The 21,735-nt window shown below is 38.7% G+C and overlaps 1 protein-coding gene across 2 annotated transcripts in view; it reads right to left on the minus strand.

The window, feature by feature from the left end:
- The window catches only part of MAN1A2 (mannosidase alpha class 1A member 2), a 177,837-nt gene that overhangs the window by 137,804 nt on the left and 18,298 nt on the right, over positions 1–21,735 (minus strand). For both annotated transcript variants that reach the window (XM_078451526.2, XM_078451527.1), the window contains exon 2: positions 1,673–1,928. In XM_078451526.2, coding sequence (XP_078307652.1) covers positions 1,673–1,928 — 256 coding nt within the window. The remainder of the gene's footprint in view (positions 1–1,672; positions 1,929–21,735) is intronic.

The following is a 21,735-nucleotide window of genomic DNA, read 5'->3' on the forward strand; positions in this document are numbered from 1 at the left end:
TTGGCTTGTAAAAATACCGGATATTGTGGTGTGCTCTAAAGGGTTAACTCACCAGGTCTGAGTTGTCCAAACCCTGTACATCCTAAAGAAAGATATGTCCTGTGCCAGACTCCTGGAAAATAACTGCTAAAATTTTATTATCCTGTCTGTCAAGAATATCTTCATTTAAATGAAGCTTTGGGCCATGTCAGTTCATGTTCACAATGTGATTTATGGTGGCAGCCTTGGGCCACATGGTATCAGCCTGACCTTTGGAGGACTTGGGAGAACTAAGTTCAGCCACGCCTAAAGAATGAATCTCAAATAAAAACCCTGGACACCAAGGCTCAGGTGAACTTCCCTTGTTGGTGATATTTCATACACAGCATCACACAACACTGCTGCAAGAATTAAGCAGTGTCCACCGGAAAAGGACAACTAGTAACGTGCATCTGATGTCTCCTGGACTCTGTCCTATAAGCTTTTTCTATTACTAATTTTAATCTGTTGCCTACTGCTGTAATAAACCAAAATCATGAATATAACAGCTTTGCTGAGTTCTGGGAGTACTTCTAGCAATCACTGAGGCTGTAGGTGGTCTTGGGAGTCTTCTAAACACACACTGTTATTTGAATTATTACATACATAAGAAAATATTTCAATAAATTCTAATGACATCTAAAAAAAAAAGTCAGGCATCTCAAAAAACAAACAACAACAAAAACCCCACAACAACCTGTCAATGTTTCCCCAATACAGTCTAAATCCTTTAGTAGCCAGTGCATAAAACAGACTCCAGGATCCAGAGTACAGTTCTATTTCACAATTCCATCAAGGTCAAGTTCTTACACTAATTCATAAGGTCAAGCTTAAAGAATCTACTAAATCTTCCATGTTCATTATTAGAATATATTTGAATACATATCTGACTATTTGAACTAAACTTATTGTCTTATTTTATGATAAACAATCCCTTTGAAATATTGTTGATGCTGTTACAACCTGACAAAATCTTTTTTTTCACAGGCACTGCAACTGCAAACTCTACCAAGAATTAGCAGGAGTTCTAATTAACAAAATTTAACTGTAATATTCACCAGACTTTCCCCTCTCTGCTATTGTCTTTATCTCCAAGTAATTCTTAGAATAACAAATTGAAAGACTTCTGAGATTAAACAATTTAAAGAATTCTGAGGTCAACCGCTTCCCATTCCTCAATCCATTGAGACTGTTTGGAAGGAATCTGCAGTGTGGTTGAGGGGTTTCATGACCCATTCCTTAAAAGATGGCAGATACAATGTTAACTTTTCAGGAGCATGTTTATGAGGAGATTTGCATAGTATCTAGCAGAGTCCCTTGTAAGTAAACCCTTAAGAAATTTCCTATTCAATGATAAATTATTTACAGATCTAGTCTACATTATTTATAAAATGCTGACTATCAAAAGATCTCTCAATACAGAATGGTATAACAATCCAAACATTATATCAAAATTTTAAGTGTCCAATAATATTACAATCCATATTAAGAAAGAGTGAGTTCTAGCCTTTACTGCCAAGGCTTGGAATCTGAACTACGACCATGACCCAAAAACAAGAAAAAGTATGACACCATAGATGATACAAATGTTCATATATATTAAAATCCAGTCAAACGCCATAACCATTCCATATCATAAATCTCAGCTTATTACCTCTTTAATTTTTTCCCTTTTCTTTCTTATGTCATTATCTTCTGGGTCTCCACCATCTATTCCTATTAGATTTGGTATAGGGACTGGTGGCAGTGGCTTCTTCTCTTTTGTCTTCATTTCTTGGACTACCTTATTTTTCTCTGTCTGAATTTCTGCTCGGATTTCCTCTCTCGACTTTTTTAATTTTTCTTTTGCTTCTTCCAGGGCCTTCTCGTGATCAGCTCGAATTTTATTTCTCAAACGTTCTTCTTCTTCCCTGTGAGAAGAAAATAAGACTAGTTAAGAATAACCCTTAATTACTTCAATATAAAATTTAAAGTTTCCTCCACCAAACCCTGGTAGATGTTTTCTACTCCTGCCATTAAAAGGTAAGGATGATCTGTGAGAGACCCAGCTCTATCTGCCTCTACAGGATAAATTTAACTTGGTATAAGCCCTGGGTGCTAAACAGTAAACACTCTACAAGCCTGGAGAAGAGGGAACCTAGAAAGTAAGTTACAATTGCAGGACCAAAAGAGCAATCGGTAACTTGTCAGAAGACACATGAAAAAGGAAAAGTGGGAGAAGGAGAGAAGGGAGGGGGAGAGGGGCAGAGAGACAAACCAGAGAGAAAATTAGATGGGGGAGAGAAAATTAGTAACAGAGTTAAGTATGAAGAGGGGACAAAAATATAAATATGGGGTCAAGGAAAGAGATAAGTGGAAAAGATAAGAGCTCAGGAAATTTTTCATTTGTTACATAGTACAAGACATGCTTCTAAAACTTTCACATTGTGGAAATACCATAGATCTTAAAACACAATTCCCGGGGCGCCTGGGTGGCTCAGTCAGTTGAGCGGCCGACTTCAGCTCAGGTCATGATCTTGTGGTCCGTGAGTTCGAGCCCCGCGTTGGGCTCTATGCTGACAGCTCAGAGCCTGGAGCCTGTTTCAGATTCTGTGTCTCCCTCTCTCTGACCCTCCCCCGTTCATGCTTTGTGTCTCTCTGTCTCAAAAATAAATAAACGTTAAATTAAAACAAAAAAACAAAAAAAAAAAAAACACACACACACACAATTCCCAACTGATGTGGGCAGAATGCTTAAAACTCCCTTGAGCCCTCGTTAAAAATACAGATTCCAATTCGGTAGGTCTGTATGAAACCCATGAATGTGTATTATTAAGAAATCCTCTGAGGAATTCTGGTATGCACACAGATTTGGAAACCACTACCACAGGGGACGCCTACAGGGTCTTTCACCCAGCCCTAGTTTTGTGAGAGCTCAGTCTTCTCTCCACCCATCTGCCCCAATCTACACGAATGAATACAAGAGTGGTAGTTACTATTTTCCAAATCAGCCAATGATGACTCCTCTAAGGGTAAATATCTAACTCCATAGTCAGCAGAGTCCCCTCTCCAGAAATTTAATTCAAACTCTGCACACAGCTGGATCCACAACATTGCTGGTGGGAATATAAAATGGTACAGCCACTCTGGAAAAGGTTAGTGGTTTCTTAAGAAACTAAACACGTTGGGGCGCCTGGGTGGCTCAGTCGGTTAAGCAGCCAACTTCAGCTCAGGTCACGATCTCGCGGTCCGTGAGTTTGAGCCCCACGTCGGGCTCTGGGCTGACCGCTCAGAGCCTGGAGCCTGCTTCCAATTCTGTGTCTCCCTCTCTCTCTGCCCCTCCCCCATTCATGCTCTGTCTCTCTCTGTCTCAAAAATAAATAAACGTTAAAAAAAAAAATTAAAAAAAAAAAAAAAAAGAAACTAAACACGCAACTATCACAAAATTTAGCAACTGCACTGGACATTTATCCTGGAGAAGCAAAGGCTTATGTTGACACAAAATCCTATACACAGCCCATGGCAGAAAGACAAGAACTGTATGATTCCACCCATGTGAGACACTCAGAGTAATCAAAATCCTAGAAAGGAGAATGGTGGCTGCTGAAGGACGGGGGAAATGGAAATGGGAAGTTCCTGGTTAATGGGTAGAGCTGCAGCTCCTACAAGATGAAAGAGTTCTGGAGATGGCGGCTCAACAATATGACAGCATTTACCACCACTGCACCGTATGCTTAAAAATAGCTAACGTGATAGATGTTACATGTATTTTACCACAATTGCTAAAAATTGGGAGGGGGGATCCTATACAGGAAAGTTGGTGACAGCTTTACCCATGACAGGCAAAAACTGGAAACAACCCAGGTGTCCTCCAACAAGTAAATAAACAAACCACTGTTTCTACTTGGTATAGCCACAATATGGAATACTACTTGCAATAAAAAGAAATAAACAATTCATCTACACTTGAATGAATTTCAAAGGTATTACTATGTGAGTGAAAGAAGCCAGTCTCAAAAGGTTACATTCTAGATATTTTTTTTTTTTACGTGACATTCTCAAAAAGACAAAAATGTAAGGATGGTGAATAAATCAGTGGTTGCCAGGAGTTACGGATGGGGGAAGGGTTGGCTATAAAGGAATAACACAAGAGTTTTTTGGGATGATAGCATTGTAACGTATCCCAATTATAGTGACTATGGGAATATGTACATGTGTTTAAAAATCACAGAAGTGTACATCGAGAAAAATATCAATTTACAGTCTAATATTAAAAATTAAATTGTTAAATGTTTAGAGAAAAAAACTGGATTGCTAGCAGTAAGAAGGGGCTGATGAGGAAAACATGAGAGAGAAAAGAGGGGAGAGAGCAACACAGACAGTCAGGGCAACACAAGGGAACTTGAGGGCAGGGAGAAAGCAGCCATGGGGCCTGCAGACAGGCTGGAGGTGAGAAGAATGCAGCAGGGGGGAGCCAAACAGAGTCTCAGATAACAAGGCAGACACAGGCAAGCACCGCCCAACAGCCTTCCAGTCCCCCTCCCTCCCCTTATGACACAGAAACCCTGTGCCTAGTCCCAGAGAAGAGACCATGATGTGTCTATGCCAACCAAGTCTTTCTCACACGCCCCTATAGCTAGGGGTGGTCGCAGAACCTTATTCCAACTACAGAGACAAAAGAGAACTACTGGAAAATATTTTCCTTTTGGGATTAAAAAACGGACAGAACCATTTGAGAAAAGGGCCTGTTAGCTACTAAGACCAAATCTACCTGAACACAGATTCCAGTCTCCAAATGTGGCTGTGACGCCTAAAGCTATGACAGTCAAAACGCAAGAAGCCTGGGGACAAACGGCCAACACGGCTGAGAAAAGACAACAAAGAGGTAAAGTTCCTACTGATATCACTGGGTTGCTGCCAGGGCCTTTACCGGTCAGTCCCCTAATTTCAGACAGGGGGGTTGAAACAGTGGGGTGTTCTGTCACTTCCATCTAAGAATTTTTCCAAGTCACTCACTCGGTGAGCAGACAGGTACATGGCCAGGAAGGCAAAGGCCTAGGACTAAGCACCAACGAAGAAGCACATCAAACAGAGATGACCAGTTCTTTCAAGGGCAGTTTCTGTCCTGATGACAAGTGGGAGAGTCTCTATAGGGAACTACACTTTCCGCCTCTAGCTCCAAGCACCATGTCACCACTGAATGGCACACGGAAGCCCCCACCATGTTTGCAGTGGCTCATCTATGACATCACTGCGGAAAGCATCTTCGTCCACCAGTGCACCTCCACAAAGTTGGGTATTACATGCCACTTTCTAGAGCCTACCCTGGGAGCAAGGGAGAAATACGGGCCACAATACATTCTATGTCCCTCTCCAAAGCTTCACGATGCACAGGGGAATTTTAAAGGCTCTGAGAAGTCCCACAATAAAGGTGCCTAACACCTCCTAACTTTATTTAGTCACAGTCATTTTCTTCACACACCACTTTTAGCATGCCATGAAACACGCCGCCACAGAAGATAGCCCTCCAACTATGTCATCAACCAAACAAGCCCTTGGGAGAACACTGCCACTTTTTTGCTGTGTGGCATTAGATGGAAGTCACCTCTCTGAGCCTCCTTTTCCCCACCAGCCTCCCAAGACTGTTGTCAGGAGTAGATGAGATGACACAGGAGTCTAAGAGTATAGAAAAGTCCTTATCAACTCAGTTTTCTTCCTTCCCTTACTACCTACCCTACCCCCCCACCCCCACCCCCCTCCCTGAGCCATTTAATGATTTAGGCTAACATCAGCACTCTCAGGTACCAGGACCAACACCCAGAGACATCATGCAACTTCTCGGCTTCCCTGCACTGAATGACACAACAGCTTCTGGGCAAACCTACAAGGACTTAGAGGGCACCAAATGCTCTTAAAATAGGGCCAGCCTCCTGCAGAACTAGGAGAGGGCTGTGCCCTTTCTCTTCCAGCCCTGACTCCTTTGCCCATATGTCCATAATACCAGTTGGGGCCTTCAGGATTACCTTAGAAATAATAGTGGGCATGAGTGTAGAGAAACTTATTTTCATTTACTATTCTTTAAATGCTAATATCTATTATTTCTCTGAAAGTGAAGAAGATATTTGATAGCAACATATGTGAACAATTTTCAAATTATACTTTAAAAATTATTTTTAAAAATAAAAATTGGGGACACCTGGGTGACTCAGTCAGTTAAGCATCTGCTTCTTGATTGTGGCTCAGGTCATGATCTCACGGTTGTGAGTTCTAGTCCCACATCAGGCTCTGCGCTGACTCTCTCTCTCTCTCTCTGCCCTTCCCTTGCTCGCTTGCTCTCTATCTCAAAAATAAACATTTAAAAAATAATAATAAAATAAAAATAAAAATTTGAACCCTCTAAATTGCAGTACTCTGTACAAAAGCCCCAGTCACATTATTCCAGTTCATTGTTAATGGCATCCAAACGGTGTTCACCAGAACCTATAGTGCGGCAACATTGTGCAGAGCTTTATTCAAAAACATTTTGAAAATCTAAAAGACCTATAAATTTGCATTTGTCCCAAATAATTATTTGTTTAGCAATTTAGTGAGTATAGTCACCACAGAATAAACACCATGAACTGAAGTGCAAAGAAAGACCAGTCTAGTCCCTAAGAGGAACTCCAGAGTCCAAGGAATTGAGTCAGACCTCTTGTCAATGGGGTGCCAAGAACTGTTTTATAGTTGGGGAGAAAAAATACTCAGAGTAAAAGTACTTAATCCAAAAGTCAGGAGACAATTCTCTTTCCAGCTCTGCCCCAACTTACTCTGCAATCTGGCACAAATCACTAAAAACCTCCAAGATCAGTATTTTGGGGGAAAACACATATTAATACTACCCTGACTACACCACTCGGCTAGTGATATCCAAGGTAAGTAAAAGTATTCCATTAATAATATCTAACATCCTAGCCTCTCTGCTAGTTTTCTTCTATTTTTTATTTTCATTTCATCAGTGTCCTTTCAAGGGGCACCTCAAATTTTTAGTGGCCAAATCTCTAGATGTTAAATTATACCAGCTGAATCAACTCTTTTGGATGTTTATTTTCACCTACGTGACCTTTTACTCACATATTTTCAAGATTTTTTTAACTTTGATATCTTCAACAGATAACCATGTGAACTTCCACTTGTGTATGTCTGTACCTTTCCATCAGTGACTTGTATCTTTTTGTTTAGTAAAGAATCCAGCCTTGTCTAAAGGGAAGTCTGGCCTTTGTCCTCAATTTCTCGCATACCTGATGAAAACGTCCTTGTGTATGGTGGGTGCTGGCCACACTTGATCACAGGGTGGGGCCGGCCACATCAGACAGTCCCAGAGGCAGGGCTGGCCACTCTAGAAACACCAACAGTATGACTTAGAGTGAGGGTTCTGGGTCAAACAGTTTCACGGAGACTGACTTCAGTCATGTGGACAATCAATTAATCATGCCATAACAAAGCCTTAATAAAAACTCTGGACACCAAAGCTCAGGCAAGCTTACTGGCTGGCATATGTACTGAAACACACTGATGGGGAGAGACTAATGTCCTGACTTCACAAGGACAGGATACTAGAAGCCCCACGTTTGGAACCTTCCTGGACTTCACCCAATGTGAAGTCTGACTATAAACTCTATCCTTCCCCTGTAATCTATAATTCTCTCATGAATGTAACAGCTTTCAGTAAGTTCTGTGAGTGCTAGCAAATGATCAGGCCTGAGGGTGGTGGTAGGAGACCCCTGAAATTGCAGGTCCTGGCAGAACTGAGGTTGTCTTGTGGAGAACTTTGCCATTTGACTAACTCTGAATACCTTCCAAGGCTTCCAATAAAATTTGGCCTTACATCTATAGGTTCTCATGAGATCTGAAATTGCTTTTTTCAATTATATTTAATGTGTAATATTTAACTCACTCTTTGATACCTGACACATAACGTAAGATTTGGTTTCTTTGCTACTGCTGTCTTGTTTTGTTTTGTCCTTCCACACATCCTCGATCCTTGAAAGGCAAAGGCGAATGACAAAAAATTAATAATTGTTGTGGCTTAGATATACAAGATACTGGCTTAGTCGGTTACTTATTTAATTCTGACACCAATTTATGAGGCACCCTCTATTAAGCACTGTTCTCCATCTTGTTAGGAAAATACTAAGGCACAAAGAGAAAAATTAAGTAATCTGTTCAGGGTCATAAAGCTAGTAAGTAGACTAGACACAAACATAGGCATTTTGACATATGTATTTATGTGAATAGTGCCTTTCATAGAAGAGATGAATTGTATTAAAGGGTTTGTCTCTTACTGTGCAGATACAAACACTATTTCTCAATCTTTTCTCCCTTCTTCATCCTAGAGCCCTCAATTTTTAGCTAAGCACATGTTCCTGCTAAATAAAACTCAACTTCTCAGCCTCCCTTACTGAAGCTGCCCTACAGAATTTGTATGATCAGAAATAAACTTTTATCTTGCTTAAGCCACTGTTGTTTTGTGACTTTTATGTTTGGTAAAATGACCTAATATTAACTGAGCCACTCTCCAACCTACATGTTCTCTTTCCCTCAGGCTTTCATTAGTATCTGAGGGCTGATCTGCCAGAAAGAAACTAACCAGGTGATAAATTTCAGTCTCCAATTAGAGTATTAAAATAAGTCATGTTTGGAAACATTGTAAAGGGCAAATACAGCCTCAATTACATGAGGATACCTAAGATCACACTGAAATCTTATTTGGCAAAGATTTAAGCAGATATACAAATACTTCCCCTTTATGCTCATTCTCTTCCTCTCTACTCTTCACCTAACAAACATGAAGTTCCATCCATCCTTAAAAAAACTAAAACCTTCCCTCAAAGAAGTGCCTGTCTCCACATTCATTGGTGTCTCCCTTCCTTCTACCCACTATACTTTTTCAAAAAGTACCACACTTGCTGTTTCCATTTTCCTTAACCTCACATCATTCGTCTATCCATGACAGTTAAAAACCAACAACGAAGTTCTCCTTTGAAACTACCTCTTCCTCACACTTGCCTTTCAAACTGTTGATCACACACTGGCTTTACCACCATCAATCCGCCCCAAAATGTTGTATTCCATTCTCAATTCTGTTCTCAATCTATGCATTCCTCCTATTCAACACCAACCGTTTTCTCAATTATTATATTAAAAACAAAAACATACGGTCAGCCTTTACCAGGTTACTAAGTACTCCAAATCCAAATTTCTAAAAGCATGTAAGACACCATGCCAAACACCTCCAATTCAACATGTCCAAAACAGAACTGAATGATTACTATGAAAAAGGGACAATCACAGGCTAGGTTCATTCACGAACACAGATCCTTTTTAATTAAAATATTAGCAAAGTTAATCAGCAATAATAAAACATAGAAAAAAAATAATTCATCATAACTAATTGGACTCATCCCAGAAATAAGAACAGCTTAACATGAGAAAATTCAATCCATGCAATTTACCTATTATTAAAGAATAAAAAGTATACAAATCATTCAGTAGAAACAGGAGAAACCTACATTTTAGGGAATTTGGGGTTGCATTCATGGTAATTTCAGATTAAGTCAATAGTTATCAGTCAATGAATTAAGTTCAGCTTAATTCAGTGATAATCAACAAACAGCTACCAAATGTGAGGGAGCTAATAATCCAATAAATATGTAAACAAAGTAAATATAAGATGAGTGGATCACAACAAAGGAAGTAAGTAACTACAGGTATTGTAGGTTGTAGACAGGAGAGGTACTGTAGGCTAGACAGAAGAGGTAAGATATCCACAGAAAAGGTATTTTCTAAGCACACAAGTATGCCTTGAGAAGATTTACATAGCACAGTAGCATTTCTAATGCATGATCTTCAGGGCGCCTGCGTGGCTCAGTCAGTTAAGCATCCAACTCTTGGTATCAACTCAAGTTATGATCTTATGGCTCGTGGGATGGAGCCCAGGCTGTCAGCACAGAGTCTGCTTGGGATTCTCTCTCTCCTCTCTCGCCACCCCCCCAAAATAAATAAACATTAAAAAATTTTTAAAAAGAAATGCATGATCTTCAAATACAAATTAAAAGGAAAAACATGAGTTTGCCAGGCAGATGAAGAAAATAAAGGCAAGCGAGGTATAGACGGGATAGTATATAAAGATAGGGAAGAAGTGACACAACACACCAGTTAGCAAATAAATTGCTTTGGATGCTAAATGATAGTGTGCGTGGTGAGAGAGGGTACAGTAGAGTAAAACAGACCGGACATAACAAGGAAGCCAGAGAAGACAAAAGCTCAATCATGAACAGAGCTTGCACTGCATCCTGATGACACACACCTATACTTAAATCTTAAAAAAACAAAAACAAAAACAAAAACCTGCCTCTTGAGGACTGACTACTTGGGGGTAGGGGGTTAGGGAGGAAGACGATACAGGAAATGGGAGTTAAGAGATCACAACAGCCTCTCAAGCAAAAAAAAAAAAAAAAAAAAAAAAAAAAGATAAGGACCTAATAAAAATCCATCTAAAGTAGATATGCAGAAGCGGGACCAAATATCGGAGATCTTAGAAAGGCAAGGCCAATTATATTTAGATAAGTGATTAAACATGAATGGGAAAAAATTAAATGATAGGTTTTTTTACTGTAGTGACTGGATAGAAAGGGGTAGTTAACTAGCATTAACTAACTACAGTGACCTTGAGTAAAGGTAAAGATGAGAAAAAAACGAGTAGGTATGGTTTTACACATGCTATGTTTAAAAAGTCAACAGAGCAAGCAGATGTCCAGGGCTGAAGACATGGATTTGGAAATCATCAGCCTCCAGAGGAGCTGAAGCTCCCACCTAACTGCTCACTCACATGGGTGAACTTTATGGTATGTAAAGTAAACCTCATAAAGATGTTTATTAAAAACCAGGAGCAGTTATGCTGCTATCAGACAGCAGTTTTCAGAGCAGGGAAAAAGAGGGTTTTATAATAACAGGGTCAATACATCATGAGAATATAGCAAGAGAATGTAACAATGTAAACATTATATACCTAATCAAAGGGTTTCGAAATATGTGAAGAAAAATTAAAGAAATAAAAGAAGTAGACAAATCCATAGCATATTAGGCAAATTCAACACCTTTCATTCAATGATTCATAAAAGAAGTAGAATGAAAGTCAGTAAGGCCATGAAAGGCAGACAACACACCATCAACCAACCTAACCTAACTGACATTTAGAAAACACACTACCGAACAACAGCAAAACACACATTCTGTTCAAATGCAAACAGAACATTTACCAACACAGACCATTTTCTGGGCTGTAAAACAAGTCTCAATACATTTAAAACGAGTCAAACTATACAGAGTATGTTTTTTGCCCTCACTAGAATTAAAGTGGCAATCAATAACATGAAGGTATCCAGAGCATCTCCAAATATTTAAAGAATAGAGTAATACATCTCTCAATAATCAAGATTCTAAAAAAAATGAAAAGTGATACCAGACGGGGGCACCTGGATGGTCAGTCAGTTAGGCCTCCAACTCCTGATTTCAGCTCAGGTCATGATCTCATGGTTGGTGGGATCAAGCTCCACATCCAGCTCTGTGCTCAGTGTGGACGGCCTCTCTCCCTCTCTCTCTCTCTGCCCCGACCCCACTCACACACACCCGCTCACTTGCTCTCTCAAAATAAATAAACATTTAAAAACACTTTTTAAAAAAGGGATACGAGATGACTATAGTGATGGATGCACGTAAGAGCTCATATACTAACCACCACTGAATTGTACACTTTCAGGGGTTGAACTGTACGGTATGTGAATCAGATCTCAATAAAGCTATTTTTTAAAATTTTAAATTAGAAAGTGCCTTCAACTAAAAGATAATAGAAACATCAAAATTTGTAAATGAAGCTACAGGAATCCTTACAGAAAATTCACAGCACGAAAATGCAAGTATGAAGAAAAAAGAAGAAAGGTTAGAGGGACAGTTACAACACAACCAATCCATATTAGAAAGATCTTACGTAAAGGGCCTCAGGTTCTACTTAACAGAAAAAGAGAAAATTAAACCTAAAGTCAGCAGAAGAAAGGGAGTAATAAAAATGAAAAAGAAAACAGAAAACTGAACATTGAGCAAAACCAATGAAGCAAAAAGCTCACGCTGAGATTTAAAAAAATAAATTTCTGGGGCACCCGGGTGGCTCAGTAGGTTGAGCGACGGACTTCGGCTAAGGTCATGATCTCACAATTTGTGAGTTCGAGCCCCGCGTTGAGCTCTGTGCTGACAGCTCAAAGCCTGGAGCCTGCTTCTGATTCTGTGTCTCCCTCTCTCTCTGCCCCTCCCCCACTCATGCTCTGTCTGTCTCAGAAACAAACATATAAAAAATTAAAAAAAAATAAACTTCTGACAATACCATTAAGAAAGGGTAAAAAGAGAAGCCACAAATTATAAAAACTAGAATGAAAGCACCAGCAAAACTACAATACTACAAATATTAAAATTATCGTAAGGGACTATTTTTTACTAAGGTACATCAAAAAGTCAACAATCTACATTTCTTGTTTTTTTAAAAAAATAATACTACTTAAGTGGAGTCAAGAGGACCTAGATTACCTGAAAAGCAAATATCTGTTAAAGGAACTGAATGTATACTTAAACCTTTCTACAGAGAACTCCAGTTCAGATGATTTCAACAGTGAACTCTACCAAGTATTTAGGGAAGAATTAGTATCAGCTCCACAGAAACTCAGGAAACAGAAGAGGGGATACTTCTCATTTCATGAGGGCAACATTACCTTGATACCAAACCAGACAAAAATAATAAATAAATAATTGCTCCTTGTGAACATAGAAAAACACTTCTATGATTTAAAAAATATGTAATGACTAAATGGAATTAAATTCAAAAACCAAAAGATGCAATTTACCATATTAACAGACTTTTAAGAAATGACTGCATGATCGATCATCTCAATAGATACAGAAAAGACATTTGGCCAAATCCCAATTCCTATTCCTGATTAAAAAAACAAAAACAAAAACAAAAAACTCTCAGCAAACTAACAATGTAAGGGAACTTCCTAATCTGATAAAGGGCATCTATGAAAAACCTACAGCTAACATCATCCTTAATGGTGAAAATCTAAATGCTTTCCCCCTAGAAGTTGAGGAACAAGGGGAAGGATGCCCACTCTCACTATTTCCATTCAAAAATGTATGAGAGATTCTAGTCAGTGCAAAAGGCCAAGAAAAAATAGGCAATTAGTTAAGAAAGGAGGAAATAAAACTGTATTAATTCAGACAGGACTGTAGAAAATCCATAACCCAAGGCCTAATCATATTTTGCGATTTTGCACCTTTCAGACTATACACATGGTAACCCCTCCTTCTGGAATCTTCCCTATTCTGTCCCTGATGAGTCATACTCAGTCATCAAAATCCCACTCACAAGTTATCGCTATCCAGCACAGAAAATCCAGCATTCTCCATATTCCCCTTTGAGATATAACTGACACAGAGCACTGTAAATTAAATTTCAGGAATACATGTTGATTTGACAGATTTATATGTGGCAACATGATAACCACCACAGCATTACCTAACATCTCTATCATGTCATAGAATCACCATTTCTTATTTGTGGTAGGAACATTTAAGATCCACCCTCTTAATAACTTCCAAGTATATACTGCTGTATATTAGATCCCCAGAACTTCTTCATTTTACAATTGGAAGTTTGTACCCTCTAACCAACATCTCCCCATTTCCCCCACCCCTGAAAACCACAATTCTAAATCTCTGTTTCTACGATTTGGGCCTTTTTATATTCTACTTACAAGTGATACATTTGCCTTTCTCTGACTTATTTCACTGAGCATGATGCCCTCAAAGTCCATCCACGCTGTCACAAATGACAGCATGTACTTCTTTCACATGGGAAAAAAATACTCTGCCATATGTATACATGCATCTTCTTTATCCATGTATCCAAACTGACAAACACGTAGATTGTTACCATATCCTGGCTATCATGAATGATGCTGCAGTAAACATGACAGCGCCAATATCCTGTCAAGGTCCTGTTTCCATTCCCTTTCAACATATACCCAGAAGCGGGACTGCTGGATCTTACGGTGCGTCCGTTCTAACTTTTGGAGGAACCTTCATACCACGTTCCTTAGTGCCATACCAATTCACACTCCTACCATAGTGTACAAGGGGTCCCTTTTCTCCACATCCTAACACTTGTTATATCTCTTGTCTTTTTGACAACAAACCTCTAGCACCTTTTGATTTGCATTTCTCTGATGATTAGTGATATTAGGTATCTTTTCACGTATCTTTTGGCCATTTGTATGTCTTCTTTGGAAAAATCTATTCAGTTCCCCTGTCCATTTTTTAGTTGTATTGTTTGGTTTTTTTGCTACTGAGTTGTATGAGTTTTTTATGTATTTTGGATATTAACCCCTTATCAGCAATATGATTTCCAAATATTTTTGCCCATTCTGTAGGTCACCTTTTCATTTTGTTGAATGTTTCTTCTGCTGCACAGAAGCTTTTTAGTTTGATGTAGTCCAGTTATTAATTTTTGCTTTTGTTTGTGCTTTCAATGTCATTTCCCAAAAAAATCACTGAAAAAGGCAAAAATGTCAAGGATCTTTCCCCCTGTTTTCTTCTGTAAGTCTGACTGTTTCAGGTCTTATGTTTAAGGCTATAGTCCACTTGGAGTAAATTTTTTTGAGTGGTATAAGTCCACTCTTCTGTATGTGGTTATCCAGTTTTCCCAAGACCATTTATTGAGGACACTATTCTTTCCATTGAATATTCCTGACTCCCTTCTCAAATACTGTAATGGTTTATTTCTCTTGATTCTGTTCCATCGGTCTATGTGTCTATTTTTATGCCAGGACCATACTGTTTTGATTACTACAGCTCTCAAGTATAGTCTAAAGTCAGTAAGTGTGATGCCTCCAGCTTTGTCGCTCTTTCTCAAGAGTGCTTTGGCTGTTTAGGGTCTTTTGTGACTCCATATGAATCTTAGGATTTTTTTTCTTCTAATTCTGTGAAAAATGTCATTTGAACTTTGATAGGGACTGCACCAAAGGTCTTATGGATAGCTTCAGGTAGCACAAGACATTTTAACTATATTAACTCTTGCAATCCATGAGCAAGTATATCTTCCCATTTATTTGTGTCTCTCCAAGTTCTTTTATCAAAGTCTTAATAGTTCTCATTGACAGATCTTTCACCTCCTTGGTTAAATTTATTCCTGAGTATTTTATTTTTTTTGATGCTATTGTGAATGAGATTGCTTTACTTCATTTTTAGATACTTCGTTGTTAGTGTATAGAAACATGACTGATTTCTACATATTGATTTTATATCCTGCAACTTTACTGAATTCATTGATTAGTCCTCACAGTTTTTTATGATGGAGTCTTTAGGATTTTCTATACATATGATCATATCATCTGCAAAGACCAATTATACTTCTTCCTTTCCAATTTGGATGCCTTTTATTTATTTTGCCTGCTCACCCTGGCTAGGATTTCCAGTACTATGTTGAATACAGGTGGTTAGATTGAGCACTACTGCCTTATTCCTGATCTTAGAGGAAAAGATTTCATTTTTCACTGTTGAATATGATGTTAGCTGTGGGCTTATAATACATGGCTTTTATTATGTTGTGGTATGTTCCTTCTATACCCAATTTATTGCAAGTTTTTATCATGAAAGGATGTTGTATTTTGTCAAATGCTTCTTCTGCATCTACTGAGATGATCATATGACTTTTATCTTTCATTCTATTAATGTGGTGTATCACATATATTGATTTGCATATTTGGGGCCACCCCTGCATTCCAGGAACAAATCCCAGGTGATCATGGTGTATGATCCTTTCAATGTGAGGCTGAACGTGGTTTGCTAATACTTTCTTGAGATTTCTTCAGTTCTTTCCTCAGGCATAGTGACCTGCAATTTTCTTTACTTGAAGTGTCCCTGCCTGGCTTTGAAATCAGAATAATGCTGGCCTTATTAAATGAGTTTGGGAGTATTCCCTCCTTTTCAAAATTCTGAAAAGTTTGAGAAGGCCTGATGTTAATTTTTCCTTAAAAGTCTGTGGTAGATTTCACCCATGAAACCCTCTGGTCCTGGACTTTTCCTTGTTTGTTTTATTACTGATTCAATTTCCTCCTTCTTCATGATCCAGACTTGACAGGTTGTAGGTTTCCATGATGTATCAATTTCTTCTAGGCTATCCAATTTGTTGGCATTTAATTGTTCTTAGTACTCCCTTACAATCCTTTGCATATCAGCAGTATCAGTTGTGTCCTCTTTAATTTCTGAATTTGAGTCTTCACTTTAGTAGTCTAGCTAAAGGTTTGTCCATTTTATATTTTCAAAAAAACAGCTTTTAGTTTGGCTGAGTTTTTCTATTGGTTTTCTGATCTCCATTTCTTTTTGTTCTGATCTTTTTATTTCCTTCTTTTAACTTTAGGCTTTGTTTCCCCTTTTCTTAGTTTCTTGAGGTTTAAAGTTAGGCTATATAAGATCTTTTTTTTATTTAATGTAGGAGTTTATCACCATAAACTTCCCTCCCAGAACTGCCTTTACAGCATCCCGTAAGTTTTGGTATGTTGTGTTTCCATTTTATGTTTCAAGGTATTTTTTGATTTCCCTTTGGATCTCTTCTTCAACCCACTGATTGTTCAAGAGTATTTTGTTGAATTTCAACATATTTATGAATTCTCCAGCTTTTGTTCTATAATTGATTTCTAGTTTCATACCATTGTTATTTTAAAAAAAGATATTTGGTATGATTTTAATATTCTTAAATTTATTAAGACTTGTTGTGTGATTTATCATACGATCTATCCTGGAAAATGTTCTGTGTACACTTGAGATGGATGGGTACTCTACTGCTGCTGGATGGAACGCTCTGTGTATGTTACATCCACTGGTCTCAAGTACGGTTCAAGTGCAAGTTTCCTTGTTAATTCTGTCTGGATCATCTACCCATAGTTAAAATGGGATATTGAAGTCTTCTACTATTATAGTATAGTTGTCTACTTCCCCTTTCAGATATTTTAGTTTGCTTCTTTTAAGTGCTGTGATGTTCGATACATATATAATTGTTTTATCTTCTTGATGAATTGACAGTTTTATCATTATATAATGACCTGCTTTGTCTTGTTACTGTTTTTGCTTAACTCTCTCATGTGTCTTATTTTTAAGCTCTCTGCTTAAAATTGGTTTCAATTTTTACGGTTTATTTTGAAGGCAAAAAAACACATTTTGTCAATTTGCTTCTCTTCCTTCAGGTTTTGCTAGAGCCTGAGATTAAAATCTAAGCACAGATAATGCAGACACACATATAACTAGATCATATATGCAAAAACCCATTATAAAACAAACCTTATAAGAAATGCAAAGTGTTTTCTTACCATTTAAAAATATGTAATAAGGCAATAGTAAAATCTCTACCCCAGAATGGAGATTCTAAATAAAACAAAGCCTGGCTATCCTCAATGAATCAAAAACTAAAAATGGACATAAAACTCAAAAGAAAAAGAAGGAACTAAGCATGCACCCAGTAACTCCCACCCTTCTGTTTCTTTCAGCTTCAACATAAGACTTTTATTTCATAATGTTCTTTTGTCTTAGAAGGTGACTCAGTTATTTTTTTAAGAAATTTTTTTAACATTTATTCATTTGAGAGACAGAAAAAGACACAGCACAAGCTGTGGAGGGACAGAGAGGGAGACACAGGATCTGATGCAGGCTCCAGGTTCTGAGCTGTCGGCACAGAGCCCGATGCGGGGCTCTAACTCACAATCTGTGAGATCATGACCTGAGTCAAAGTCAGGCACTTAACCGACTGAGTCACCCAAGCACCCAATCACCCTGTAGGTGATTTAGTATTGTAAGTAGTCCTTTTGATTAGCTAAAAATGTATAAAGAACAGGGGTGAGCCTGGGTGGCTCTGAGCCTGGGTGGCTCAGATGGTTAAGCATCAGACTCTTGATTTTAGCTCAGGTCACGATCTCAGTTTGTGAGATCAAGCCCCACACTGGGCTCTGTGTTGAGAGTGTGGAGCCTGCTGGGATTCTTTCTCTTTCTCTCTCTCTCTCTCTCTCTCTCTCTCTCTTCCTTCCGCTCCCTTGCTTGAGCAATGTCTCCCTTTGTCTCTCTCTCTCCCTCTCTCAAAATAAACTTGAAAAAATATTTTTAATAAAAAAAAAGTATAAAGAAAAAATGTTGATGGTTTTCTGATTATTATAAAGATACTCTCCCACCAAAATCATAGTCATCAAAAAGTAACCATAAGTGGAGAGAGACCAGAAGCAACACTAATATACTATAATCATCAAGTCACACATGCAAGCCTGTGTTTATTGCAGCATTATTTCCAGTATCAATATATGAAAGAAACCTAAGTATCCATCAATAAATGTATGAATGTGGGATAAATACACAACACAGTATTACTTGGCCATTAAAAAAATGAGTTTTGCCACTTGCAACAACATGGACAGGCCTAGAAGGTATTATGCTAAGAGAAATAAGTCAGACAAAGTCAAATACTATATGATTTCACTTAGATATGTAATCTAAAAACAAAACTAATGAACAAACAAAATGCACAGAAACAGACCCATAAATGCAAAGAACTGGTGACTGTCAGAGGGGAGGGTGGTGGGGGACGGACAAAACAGATGAGAGGGAGTGGGAGGTACAGGCTCCCAGTCATGGAAGGAATAAGTCACCAGGGTGAAAGGTAAGGCACAGGGCCTACAGTCGATGGTACTGTAATAGCACCGTATGGTGACAGACAGCAGCTACGCTAGTGGTGAGCAAAGCATATGTATACAGACTCCTCTGGTCGAATAACTGTGCTGTACACCTGAAACTAAAGTAACACCGTGTGTGTCCACTACATTTCAATTTAAAAAAAAAAATCAGCAAAAAAAACAGGAAGACAGAAATCATTGGTTCAAAACGTCACTATCGGTCATCTGTGAAGACATAAAAAGTTTACCCTAAGTGTTATTTTTTAGTACTTTTTTTAATGTCTTACTTATTTTTGAGGGGGGGGGAGGGGCAGAGAGAGATGGGGACAGAGGATCCGAAGCAGGCTCTGTGCTGACAGCAGAGAGACTAATGCGGGGCTCAAACTCACGAACTGTGAGATCATGACCTGAGCTGAAGTCAGATGCTCAACTGACCCACCCAGGAGCCCCTCTAAGTGTTCTTTCTAAAAAGGTTTTGTGGGGCGCCTGGGTGGCTAAGTCAGTTAAGCCCCCAACTCCTGATTCCAGCTGAGGTCATGGTCTCAAGGTTTCTGAGATCAAGCCCTGAATCAGGTTCTGCACTGACAGCATGGAGCCTGCTTCGGATTCTCTCTTCCTCTCTCTGCTCCCCCCAAAATAAAACAAAAACAAAAACTTAAAATAGAATTTTTAAAATAAATAAAAATCACAAGTTTTTATTAAGTTATTCATTTTTTTCCTATGGAGCAAAACATTCACTATCCATTCAGGTTTTATTGCAGTCCCTGGTCCAAAGCCACTACTTTCACCAAAAGCATCTTTACCAAGTACCCCTACCTACACTGGAAACAGTAAGATTCAGGAACAAAAGCTGTAGCCATCCCTCTTTGTTCCAGATCATTTCTCTAAGCTCTGCATTCCCATTTTCTAGTTTTGAACCTTCCTTCTCTTCTTGTTTCTCTAATTCTTGGCTGACATCCTCCTTCTCCACCTAGCCTCTCCAAACTGACAACTTGTTTCTGTGGTCTGCCTAAATTATTTGGACATTATGTCTTAGAATGAATGTGTCCCTAAAAATTCATAGACTGAATGTTCACATCACTAAAAACTCTAATGTTGAAACTAACTCCGAACACGATGGTATTTGGAAATGGGGCCTTTGGGACGTAATCAGGGTTAGACGGCATTGTAAGAGTAAAGGCCCTCATGATGGGATCAGTGGCCTTCTAAGAAGAGAAATCTTTTGCACGCGCTCTCTCTCTCTCTCTCTCCCTCTCTTCCCCTCTATGGACCCCTCCTGTCCCACCCTAAGCACAGAAGAAAGGTCACATGAGGACACAGAAAGAAAGCAGCCACCTGCAAGCCAGGAAAAGAGACTTCCCCTGAAACCAAACACTGCTAGATCTTAACCTTAGAATGTCCAGCCTCTAAAACTGTGAGAAATAAGTCTCTGTTATTTAAGCCATCCACTCTCCGGTATTTTGTTATGGCAGCCCAAGTAGATATAGACAGCTCCCCATCCTCAGCTCCAAACCCTGCAGTCCACTAACTAATGATCACACAAAAGGTCTTAATTTTCTTGAAGTCCCACTTACCTATGTTTTTATTTTGTTGCCTGTGCTTTTGGTATCATATCCAAGAAATCACTGCCAAATCCAATGTCATGAAGCTTTTCCCGTTAAGTTTTCTTCTAAGAGTTTTATAGTTTTAGCTCTTACATTAGGTCTTTGATCCATTTTGATTTATTTTTTATATAAGTGCTGAAGCCAGATATTTTTTTTTTTTTGGCTTGAAAAAGGAATAAAGTCCTTTGAACTAAGGAAAAGTACCAAGAAACAAAGCAAGGAAGCAAGAAATAAAGTTCAAACTAGAGGGTGTATACAGTGAAGTAAATGAGATGGGTAATAATTTGCAGCCCTTCATTAAGATAATCCATACAATTCAGTGCTTCTCAAATGCACTATGGGCATTTGGGGCAAGAATTAAAGTGTTTGTTGTGTGGACTACCAGGGCACTGTGCAGTGGTTAGGATTCTTGGTCCCCGTTCACTAACTGCCAATAATGCTACCCTTCCCATCAGTGTGACCAGCAAAAAAATGCCCCCATGTTTCCAAAAACCCTCTAAGGGGAGCAGTACTGGCCCCTGTTTTAAACCCCTGCACAGAAAATACTGAAAGGGTACAGTCTAGAAAGTCTATTTATATCTACATTTCTAAACAGCACAAGTAAGAACTTCATCCTCAACTATAACACAAGTCACTATAGTAAAACTTACGGTTCTTTTCAATTTACTCTATGCTTAAGATGTCAATATGCAACCCCTTATCTAAATTAAGTGATTCACCAGTATATTGGAAGCAGAATCCCTTCTCTTCATATAAAAGCCAGAACGTTGAAGATAGTTTGTCTATGATCTAACAGCAAGACAAAAGCCCATGACCTACACTTAGGCAATCAGATTCTCTGGCTGGGACTACAGATCTGAAGTAACGGACATAAAAAAGCAAGGACTCAATTTTAAAAATAAGAACTCAGGAAGCAGAGGAATCCAAGGTCAAAAGGTAGCAAAGCCATAACCCGTGCTCAGTGACCAGCAGCACTGACAGTGGTACACTGACTGCTCCTTCGCCCTCACTATGGTTCTGCATACCCAGCTTCCTTTAATGCCTATTTTCTAAACCTCATTCTCCAGCCTTTATGTCAATTCTGAAAGCCAACCAATATCCTTCTAATTAATATCTTTTTTGACATGCATTACACCTGGTTTCTACTGTTTGTATCCAAAATTCCTCTCCTGCAATATTTTTAATGCAAACGGAACAGGTATTCTGGGACTATGACCTAAGCTCATGCCTTCGACTCACTCTCAAATGTTGCTACGGCAATTCTAACCAGCATAGAATGAAATATTCTGACACACCAACACCACTGAAAAACAGACGAGTCCCACCTAATGCTTTAAACT

This window comes from Panthera onca, chromosome C1, assembly GCF_046562875.1.
Source record: "Panthera onca isolate mPanOnc1 chromosome C1, mPanOnc1 haplotype 2, whole genome shotgun sequence".
NCBI classification, from domain to species: Eukaryota; Metazoa; Chordata; class Mammalia; order Carnivora; family Felidae; genus Panthera; species Panthera onca.